Source organism: Calonectris borealis, chromosome 8, assembly GCF_964195595.1.
Source record: "Calonectris borealis chromosome 8, bCalBor7.hap1.2, whole genome shotgun sequence".
NCBI classification, from domain to species: domain Eukaryota; kingdom Metazoa; phylum Chordata; class Aves; order Procellariiformes; family Procellariidae; genus Calonectris; species Calonectris borealis.
In genome coordinates this window covers 3,270,213-3,280,814 of record NC_134319.1, presented here as the reverse complement: position 1 = coordinate 3,280,814, position 10,602 = coordinate 3,270,213, and the positions used below count along the sequence as shown (strand labels likewise).

Sequence of the window (10,602 nt, the reverse complement as noted above, 5' to 3'; positions counted from 1 at the left end):
TCACAGCGGGGCGCCTGACGTCACGCGGTCACGTGGCGCCGCCTCCGAGTATATCTTTAACGGGAAAGTAATCTATCAGGCAGTCCGGACCGCCGCGCTTCCAAAGTGGCGAGCGAGGCCCCGCGACGCCCCGGCCTCCTGCCCCCGCCCCGCCCGGCCGCCGGGAGCTCCGTCCCCTCCCTCCGCCAAGGGGGGGGAGAAAAAAAAACCCAGGGAAGAGGAGGAAAGAGGGGGAAAAAAAAAAAAAAAGCCGAGGGCGGCGGAGCGGTGCGCGGCGGGGCCGCGGCCGCGGAGCGGAGCGGTGGAGCGGCGGGTGCCCGCGGAGCCGCGGCGGCGGCCCCATGCCCGGCGCCTGCGGGAGCCCATCGCGGCGGGCGGGAGCCAGCGTCGCCGCCTGATCCCCGATGCCCGGCGGCGGGAGCGGGGCGCGCAGCCGGAGGTGACCGGGCGGCCAGGGCAGCCCCGCGCCGCGGGACGCCGCGGACGGGAGAGGAGCGGGCGCGGCCGCCCCATGCCCCGCGGGGACGGCGCCGCGGGGGGCAGTCGGGCCGCTCGGGTCTAGCCCCAGGGGCCGGTCGGAGGAGCGGCGGGAGGGGGGCGCGGGGGGAGCCCGCCGCGCCGCCGGGTGCGGGCGGGAGGCCCCGCCGCCGCGCCCCGTCCGCCGAGCGGGGATGACCCTGTCGGGCGGCGGCAGCGCCAGCGACATGTCCGGCCCCGCCGTCCCGGCGGCCGAGGATGTGGATATCGACGTGGTGGGCGAGGGCGACGACGGGCTGGGCAAGGACAGCGACGGCGAGGCCGGCAGCCCCGCCGCCCTGCCGCGCCTGCCGCTGGACGAGGCGGCGGAGCTGGCGCTGCCCGCGGAGGCGGGCGCGGGCGCGGAGAGCGGCAGCAGCGGCAGCGGCAGCCCGGCCGAGGCGGCGGCCCCCGGCGGCGCGGCCGACGGCGGCAAGGGGGGCGGCGAGGAGGGGGCGAGCGGCGGCGGCGGCGGGGCGGCGGGGCAGAGCAAGCCCAAGAGCAGCCTGGTGAAGCCGCCCTACTCGTACATCGCCCTGATCACCATGGCCATCCTGCAGAGCCCGCAGAAGAAGCTGACGCTCAGCGGCATCTGCGAGTTCATCAGCAACCGCTTCCCCTACTACCGGGAGAAGTTCCCCGCCTGGCAGAACAGCATCCGCCACAACCTCTCCCTCAACGACTGCTTCGTCAAGATCCCCCGGGAGCCCGGCAACCCGGGCAAGGGCAACTACTGGACGCTGGACCCGCAGTCCGAGGACATGTTCGACAACGGCAGCTTCCTCCGCCGCAGGAAGCGCTTCAAGCGGCACCAGCAGGAGCACCTGCGGGACCAGACGGCGCTGATGATGCAGGGCTTCGGCGCCTACGGCCTCGCCGGCCCCTACGGCCGCCCCTACGGGCTGCACCCCGGCGCCTACACCCACCCCGCGGCCGCCGCGGCCGCGCTGCAGTACCCCTACATCCCCCCCGTGGGGCCCATGCTGCCGCCGGCAGTGCCGCTGCTGCCGTCCAGCGAGCTCAGCCGCAAAGCCTTCAACTCCCAGCTCAGCCCCAGCCTCCAGCTGCAGCTCAACAGCCTGGGCGCCGCCGGCTCCATCGTCAAGTCGGAGCCCAGTAGCCGCCCCTCCTTCAGCATCGAGAACATCATCGGCGTCCCGGCCGCCAGCTCGGCCGCCAGCGCCCAGACTTTCCTGCGGCCGCCGGTCACCGTGCAGTCGGCCCTGATGGCCCACCAGCCGCTGGCGCTGGCCAGGACCACCGCCGCCATCGCCCCCATCCTCAGCGTGCCTACCAACATCATCGCGGGGCAGTTCCTGCAGCCCGCAGCCCCCGCCGCCGCCGTGCAGGCCAAGTGGCCGGCGCAATAGCCCCGGGCAGTAGCCCCGGGCAGGGGTTCCTGCAGACCCGCCGCCGCCGGCCGCCCCCTCGGGGCTCCGCGGCCGCCCCGACTGGGCTCCGGGCTGCGAGCAGCGGGCATCGGCCCCCCCGCCACCGCCGCTTGTACATATTTGTATCAAAAATCACTGACGTTGCTTTCGGGGTTTTTATTTTTCTAAAGAGGCGAAATGACGGTCGCGATTAGGAGCTGCGAACTTTCACTTTTTTTGAAGGTTCCGGCGCTCCGAGCGGTTTTATTCGAAATAAACGAACAAACGAGAAAAAAAATGTATTAAAAAAAAAAAATAAGCGGGGCAAATTTTAAATATTAAATGAACGAACAACAACAAAAAAGAATTTTGGAGAAAAAAAAAAAAAGGAGGAAAACGCTGTCATTCTATTATAGAAGTCTGTTTATATATGAATGAATATATGTATTCTAAATGTTATCCCTTCGTGTTGTACACAACTTTGTAAATAAATTTTTAAAACGCTCTGCCCGTGTTTGTGAGAGGCGTATCTTTGAGCACCCACCCGAAGGACGAGCCGCGGAGGCGGGAAAAGCCAGCGGGAGAGCGGTGCGCCCGCGGCCGCGGAGCGCCGGCCCTCTCCTTCCCGCGGAGGTCTGCGTGTCGCCGGTCTCGGTGCGGTACGGACAGCTTTCCCACGGCGGAGCGGCCCCGCGGTACCTTCCGCCGCTTCGGGATGCGCCGTCCGCGGCCGTGCAGCGACAGCCACCGGCCCCGCTGATTGCCGGAGCGGCCGCCGCGGCGGGGCCAGCATCACACCGATTCCTTTAAAATTAAACCTTCCTCGGCAGAGCCGAGACTCCCTCAACCGTGCCATAATTTTTCCCTAAATATATTAATTTTTCTCAGCCTGACTTCGGCTCTGCATCCCAGCGCTGCGGGATCCTGCCCCTTCCCGGCTGGAATAGGTACGCTTTGGGTTGGCTTTCGTGGCTAGTTATAAGGGAAATGGTTTTAAATAAAACACGCTGGGGCGATCTAAGCAACGTTTACTATTTATTTTGCAGGGGGAAAAAAATTAAAGATGTGTCCGTGCGGTGTGAGAGCGCGGATCTTTCGTTTAGATCAGGAAAATAATCGGTGCTAAAGAAGCGGCTCTGCCTTCCCACGGAAAGGGAACGGCCTTTCCCAGCTAATCCTTAATAACTAAGTTTTAAGGGCAGCTGAGAAAAAAGATGTACATTTGTGTGCATTTCTGTTAAAATAAAGAGGCCGCCGAGAGGAAAAAAAAATTAAAATATCTGTAGCGCGTTACAATATTTAAAACACTGCTTTGGGGGGTTTTGGCGAGATCTCGGGCATTCGGGCTCTCCTGTGCACGGTGACAGGTACTTTATTCTCTCCCTCGCAAAACGTTGATTTTTCGTCGCCTTTGGAAACCTCCATGGATTTTGCTTTTCCGCCCAAATAATTCGCTGTCTTTGTTAGGAAAACCGGCGGCGTAAAACGCAAGCGGGATGCAGCGGGCGCCGGGTTTCGCTGCGGGAGGAGCTGGACGAGGCGCTTATTTCACCTCTAACACCCGCTGGGAAGCGCGGATTTAAAAAAAAAAAAAAAAAAAAAAGAAAAGAAAAAAAAGTGTCCTTGCTTTCCTGGTAAGCAGTAAATATTATTTCTTCCTAAGTAAATATTTATACCTCCGCATACATAGACTAAAATAAAACAAGCAGCCCGGTGATGAGATAGTTTGAACTTTATAAATAAGGACTCGCTAATCATCTGACGGGGAAAGGGAGAAGAGGCACCTGAAGCGAGCGGGGGTTCGGTGTCAGGCAGGGCCCTACATGGGCACCCGCCGGGGCTCCTCTCCCCGGCCAAACCCGACGCATCTAAATTTGTTTGTGCGTGGCGGCTATAAAAGTAACAAGTTGTTTCACAGTTGTGTCTGGCTAATCGGTTTTACACAAACAGCAAATGGTAGGTGATTTGTGCAACACGCGCGGAGGTTATTTCTATATTTAGCGGATACCCCTGGGAAAAGAGAAAGGAGCCTCTTCTTGAATTCACTTTTAGGCTCAAGAAGCTGCTGATCCAGGGCTTCCAGAGGACACCGGATAACAGGGGCTCATTCCATTCCCCAGCCTTTGTTACTTATAAAATTACTCGCTCATATTTCCCCACATAGCAGCAATACCTCGGCCTCGGCATCTGCGCGCCGGCGGCGGCGGAACCGGCAACTTTCCTCCCCGCCGCCTCCCTCCGGCGCGGCCCCGGGAAGCGCTTCTCCCCTGGTTACCTCCGTCCTCTCTCTCTCCACCGGAGGAGAGCGGCCGGCGGGACCCTGCGGCGCCGGAGAAGCCTTTCCCGGAGAAGGGGCGGCGGCCCCCGGGGCCGGGCAGCACCGGGAGGGCGCGGGGCTCGGGAAGGACCGCGGCGGCGGCGATTCCCCCCCTCCCCCCCGGTCCGGCGGCCGCCTCCCCGCGGGAGCCGCTGCCTCCCCGCAGCCGCGGGGCCGGGCCGGGAGCGGCAGCGGGGGCCTGCGGGCAGGTGAGGGCTCCCGGTGGCAGCGGCGGCGGCGGGGCTGCAGTGGCGCACCGGGGCCTGCAGGGGGCGCGGCAGCTCCCGCCGGACCCGCGGGGAACGGGCGCGCGCCCCCCCGGGGCCGGGAGCACCCCCCCCCCCGCAGCCCCGGGGCCAGGACCCCCCCGGGGGGCCGGGGATATCCCCGGCGTCGCCCGCGACGGGACCGGTCTGGGCGCGTTCTTTGCAGCGGGCGGCCGGACGGTGCGTCCCGGCGGCTCGCTCAAAGCCACCGGCGGGGCTCGGGGGCCCCGGGGGTGCGAGAAGTCGGTTCCCTCAACGGGGGAGGGCTTGCAGCCGGGCCGGCGAGCAGCTTTCACCGCATGCCCAGGGAAGAGGGGCGCAGCCTTCCGCGGCCGCGCCGAGCCGGACCGGGAGCGACGGGGAGCGGCGGGGAGCGGCGGCGCGCCGGGGACAGCCGGGGACACCATCTCCCGGCGAAGTTTCCGCAAACCACTCGCTTCAACAGAAAGTTTTTTTCTGGTTCTTTCTCTTCTTTTTCCTTCTACAAACTTGTCCGACGCATATGGCAAAACTTGACACGCTCGGTGACAGATGCCTATTAGTATAAGACGTGTCATGTCGGTCCCTGGGGTGTATTGAAAGTAACTAGATCCCAAGCACCGGGAAAATGACCATCCTCGCCGCCCGGAGAGTTTACCCACAGCCCCCCCCCCCCCCCCCCCCGCCCGACCCCCCCATTATTTATTACAGTTGCGGACCCGCCGCTCTCTCCGCCCGGGGAAGGTGCCGGAGGATGTACAATAAGCTGGAGACAGGATCTGGCCCTAATCCTCTAAACCACCGCGTCGCTTGAAAAAGGGACAGGATGGGCTCATCAGGGCCATCTCCTCGGCTGATGCGGGTCTCCCGGGGAACCCTCTCGCTTTCGCAGCCGGCGGGGCCGGGCGCTGCGCGGCCGCGGGAGTTGCGCTCCCCTCCCGCCGCCTCCGCGCTAACCGCTCTCAACGCCGCCTATTTATAGCATAATTGATCTCTCCCCGGGCACAGAGCGGGGCTGAAAGTTAGAGGCTAATGGGTGTTGAAAGACTGCGGCCAGCATTTGAAAAGGCAGGAAAAGATCTTTTGCAGTTATTTAAAAATGTGTATTTATCGCGCGTGGATCTTGTTTCTCAGGAAGGAGCTCGGGCGTTCGGGCTATCCCCCCCTCCAGCCCCCCGGCTGGCAGCACCGAGGTCTGTGCGGCCGGCACAGCCGAGAACCGGAGGCAGCAGCGGGGCCGGCGGCCGTGGCCCCGGGGGGCGAGGCGGCGTGGAGCCACGGGGCAGCGGGCGCGCAGCCGGGCCCGGCCGCTCACCCCTCACCCCCCGCGGGGGAGCGATCGGAGACCCCGCTCCGGAGCTACGGGAGGGCAGAGCTGAGGCCGGGTTTGCCGGTGCTCGCGGAGGAGCCGGTCCGCCGGGAGCGTCCCGGGGGAGGGTCGGGGGGAAGATGCCCATTCCCTCCCGGTCTGTCCCGCGGAGAGGTGGCCGGAGAAAATCATTCACTGGAGACACCAGACACTTTTGGGACACGGGCAGCCTTTGAGGACGGCTCTCGCCCCGAGGATGTTCAACCGAGGCGCTCCGCTTCCCCGGCGGGTTACGTGCTGGGGTCCACGCCGGCGGTACCGTGGGGATTTTGCCCGGGTAGCCGCGCATCACCCCGCAAATCCCCAGCGCTGCCAGGACCGGGTGCCCCGCGGCCGGGCCGCTCCGAGCGGGGGGTGCGGGGGACTCCGAACGCTCCCGCACTGGCGCTGGGGATGCGGGTCGACCCGGTCCCCACCCGCCGGCCCGGGCTCCGTGTCCTGGGCCAGAAACAAAGGAAGGAGGGCGCGGATTTCGGTTTGGGAAACGCCATCCCGCAGCCTTCGTGGGGCCCTCGGGGGTCTCCCACTCCGGGAAAAATGCCACAGACACTTGCTTTAGGGGGAGTGGGGGTCTTTCCTCCCTCCCTTGAGGGTCCGAGGCAATTCCCGGGGGACCAGAGAGCTCAGTGGGATTTTGCCTCCTGGAGCTCGTCGGGCAGTTTTGCAGAAGCTCCCTTGTGTCTGAGGCGTGCTGCGGGGCCCGTCCTCGCCCGCTGCTGGGGGGTCAGCATGGCCCGGGAAGGCGGAAAACCAGCCTCGCCATTTTGGGGGTGTACTTCCGAGCGAAACGCAGCGAGTACCGCGCAGAAGTTACGCCGCCCAACACCGCGGCTCCGCGGCTGCGGACAAGGCTCGGCTCGGGCACGGCGCTGTCGTTTAGCGCATCCCCCGGGGTTGCGTTTGATACGCGCCCGCTTAAACCTCCGCGGAGCTTAAGTCTCCGCGGGAGACTCCGTCCGGAGCCGTGCGCATCCGTGTCTGCCATCCCCGCAGCCGTGTCTGCCCCCCCTGCAGCCTCCCTTCCCTTCACCTCACCTCTGCACCGAGCCGGGAATTCGTGCCATTGGCCAAACACTCGCCATCCAGTTTTCTTGAGCGACACCACTTCTATTTCAGGGACTTTTACTGAATTACGTTTTACTAGTCCTAAAACGTTAAGCGTTATGTACTTAAAAGATACAGAGCATAGGTATTACATCCACAGAAAGTATTTTAGTCAGTGAATGTTCAATGTAGCAGGTAGAGATGAACTTAGCACGTCTTCTAGACTGAACTGGGAACAGACTCTCCAGCCATAAAATGCACTTAACAGTCTATTTAATAGTGGCGAGGTCCTTGAAAATGCAATATCCATGCTAATCTTGCCTTTTTCTAAATCAGAAATGAAAAATAGGTCAGTAAGGTAGAACCTTCCCCTTCCATTTAAAATGTGACATTTAATCTATTTAAATAACTAAGTAAACTTTATTAATTCAGGATTTGGTAAGCAAGTTGAGAAAGTAGGCACTTCGCAACTTTATTAAGACGGCAAAATGTGAGAGGGAGCGTCCTTGAACTCCAGGTTCAATCAAATCCCTGTTTCCTTGAGCTTCAGCAAAATGGGAAAAGCCGCGACACGCGAAAACCGCTCAGCCTCGCCTCTCCATTGAGGAACGAAACGTCTCGTCCTCCCACATGCCCTGTTTTACGGGGTTCGGAGCACCCTCCGGGCGCGGGGGCAGGAGCTCTTCCCGGCAGGGCGTCCCCGGGGCGGGCGGGGGAAGCTCCGCTGTCCCCCAGCGCCCGCACCCCGGTCTGCTCCGAGAATCGCAGGAATTTAAGAAAACAACCCAAAACCTCAACCCTTTCTAATTACTTGATTAAGTGCTTGTCTTTCAGGGGAAAAAAGGGGGGGAGGGGGGAAATCAGTGTTCCTGCAGGTTATGGTAGTGGTTTCAAACACGTTTGTTTCTCTTGCTAGGGAACTGAAGATGCGAAAGAATCGCGGGTACAGCAGCCTGCCCGCGGAGGGCTTTCACAGCCCGGCTGCCTGTCCGCACCCCCCCAACCTGACAAACGTGCCCGCTAAATGACGGGCCATTTTATAGTGTCGGGAACCCGGGAAAAGGTCAGATTGTGAATCTACAGCTGAAAACGTCTCCAGAGTTTGTTTCCCCGCTCGCTCCTGCATCACGGTTCAGCTGAGAAACGAAATCCTAGCTGAGTTGGAAAGCAACTTTTTATAGCCGCAGCCTCTGCCAGGACTCCCTTCCTCCCGCCTGCCCTAGGAAAGGCTTTCTCATTATCCTGACCGCATCTCACTCCAGATTTATAGAATACCCGGGAGATATTTCCCCTACCACCGCTCGGCTTTACATCAACCCTAAGAGCCGGGGTGGAGGAGAAGAGCCAGCAGACCTGCTGAAGCCTCCCGAGAACGCCAAGGGTTAAGACAAGCCGCTTAATCTGCTCATTATCGGTTTCTCTTTACTACTGAGTACCAAAACCAAGCCCCGCTTGTCTACCACCCCGCGGTATCAGTGTCCTGAATGCCTTTTCCAGTCATTGATCTGGTCAAAGTCATCGCAGAAATACTAGTGACAGAGACTCAATTCCAGGCGACGTGACCAATGCAAGTATTTAGAAAGCATTCAATAAAAAAGCTTTCCCGGGGAGTGAATGATTTCACCTTGCAACAAAGAGCGCTCAGCTAATTGAAATAATGCACTTGAATGTGCAGCCGAGCAGTTCAGCTCGCCCGTACCGGCTCCAGGACCAAATTATCAATAACCCGCAAAGTAAAACCTAAAAACTCTTCATGTTTTTGCAATAGGCCGGTAGCCCATAGGCAACGCTCTCAGACTTGGGGGTGGCGTAGTACTGCTGTGCGGTGTTCCCTGGCCTTGCAGTTTGGGAGTGGGCTTTAGAGAATTCCAGGCATGGAAAATCCTGGATGGATCCTAGAAGGAAAGGAGACAGGGGCTGGGAGAGGAGAAATTAAAATAGGGACCTGCCGTGGGGATGCTCCCCCAGGCTTTAGGCTGGGAATTCACTCACAGCGTGTTTTCAGTGTCATATACCACGCCAAAGCTGCGGTGGGGTTCAGGAGGCATAACTCTCCCTATCTTCTAATTTACTTTGTAGTTGATGGATTTTTAGGACTATGCTTATTTTACAGATTTGCCATCTCCAGACATCCCTTAGGATCTTATTAATATCCTAAAATGGAAGCATTTTATTAGGCAGCAATATAAGTGATTGAGTATAACAGATTTAGGTAAAATATGTAAAATTTGACAATCACAATCCACCATTTTCAATAGGATCATGGCTCCAAACACCTTGACAGGCCAGCAGACTAGGGTGATTTTTATGTTTACCTGTATACGACCACAAACTTCCAGTCTGTTCATACTGTTCTGCGTGAGGGAACACGTACAAGTGACAGTCACCGAGAATGCTGAAATTACGGCAGGTGTAAGAGGGACCAGGATGTCCAAGTAATTGGCACTCAACTGAGAAATGGTTGGGATAGTGGAAATTAGTATTCTATATGATACTGCACTGGAGGAACTTCAAGGAAGAAAAGCCATCTCTGGTGGTATGCAATAATGTATGTTGCCTAACGCTTGCGTGTTTTGAAAAGAACCTACACCTGTAAAAAAAAAAATCTAGGAAGAATTTTGTTTTCCTGTCATCTCTGGTTACTTTAACGTCCAAGGAGAGCAGCGCTGGCAGTTCATCTGGAAGGTCTGACCATGAAAATCTCAGTATGTGGTGTTAGTTTTAAAAACAATCAGTTTTCTACTAAATTTCCTATCCCAACCTCAGTTAGACACACAACCAGCAGAAAAACACAGCAATCTGAAGAAAAACAGAGATCGTACTTTTAAATATCGGTAAGGTTGTATAAAGATGATCTAGGATCATTTATGTTATGCTATGTACTTTGTCAAGACCTTAAAGAGAATCAAAGAGTGTAAAACTGAAAGGTTGTAGAAGAGAGGTCTATGGTGCCCAAGATGTTTCTTTACGTTGGTTCCTAGACATCGTCTCCCAGACATAAAGCTGAGGAGATGCTTCCCAGCTCCCTGGCGCAGTTGAAGAACAAGTCTTCCAGCTGCTCCCTTCCTTCTGCAAAAACAAACAAACACTTAGATCCATCACCTAAATAAAAAGCCAGTCTTCCCGCGTGCCAAGACTATGCTTTTCATCAACAATACCTGCTATGACATTTTCCCACTTCCCTTGACTGCTGCAATAGAGACGTAACCACTACCGGTGCCATGAAGGGATGCATGTGAGAAGGGTAAAAAAACGAACGAGCATCCATCTCTGACAGCACCAGCACAACCGAGCCCGGGGCAGGCTGGCCAGCGCAGACTAGGCCCCTGCGCGGGGCTGGCGCCACAGCCTCTCCTGAGGTAAAGCCGCTTCTCGAGCCGCCATTCCCAGATTCCCCGGTACCTCCGAGGTGGACCAGGGGCCGGCGGCTCGCTCCTACCCTCCCTCCCCAGCGCGCATTCCCTCCGGCGGGGCCGGTCCCCAGGCAGCACCACCGCCCCGAGGGCTGCCGCCACCCGAGGGCAGCCGCCCGCCGTCCCGCCGCGGGCGGAGCTGCGCAGGCGCAGACAGCCCCTACGCATGCGCGCTGCGCCGCCTTAACGGGCGCGCGCGCCCGCCGGCGGAGGCCGGAAGCCGCTCCGAACGCGGAAGCGCGTGCGCGCCGGTTGTGTCCAGTAAGGAGCCGCGGGCTCGCGCCATGAGCGGCGGGAAGGGACGGGCCGGGGCGGGAGGGGCGGCGGC

General features: G+C 59.5%; 1 protein-coding gene and 1 long non-coding RNA gene across 2 annotated transcripts; one reads left to right on the top strand and one right to left on the bottom strand.

The window, feature by feature from the left end:
- The first annotated feature begins 671 nt into the window (after positions 1 to 671).
- FOXD3 (forkhead box D3) lies at positions 672 to 2,392 on the top strand. Its single transcript, XM_075157024.1, has one exon. It carries the CDS (start codon positions 672 to 674, stop codon positions 1,884 to 1,886), a length of 1,215 nt encoding a protein of 404 aa, XP_075013125.1. The 3' UTR covers positions 1,887 to 2,392.
- Positions 2,393 to 9,002: 6,610 nt separating this feature from the next.
- On the bottom strand, positions 9,003 to 10,402 carry LOC142085232 (uncharacterized). Its single transcript, XR_012674588.1, has 2 exons — positions 10,020 to 10,402; positions 9,003 to 9,930 (listed from the first exon to the last, which is right to left on the bottom strand). It is a non-coding gene; the product is annotated as an uncharacterized LOC142085232 (long non-coding RNA).
- Between the last annotated feature and the right edge of the window lie 200 nt (positions 10,403 to 10,602).

Excerpts from the sequence above, each read along its gene's own strand:
- FOXD3 (XM_075157024.1), top strand. The coding sequence starts at position 672 with ATGACCCTGTCGGGCGGCGGCAGCGCCAGCGACATGTCCGGCCCCGCC.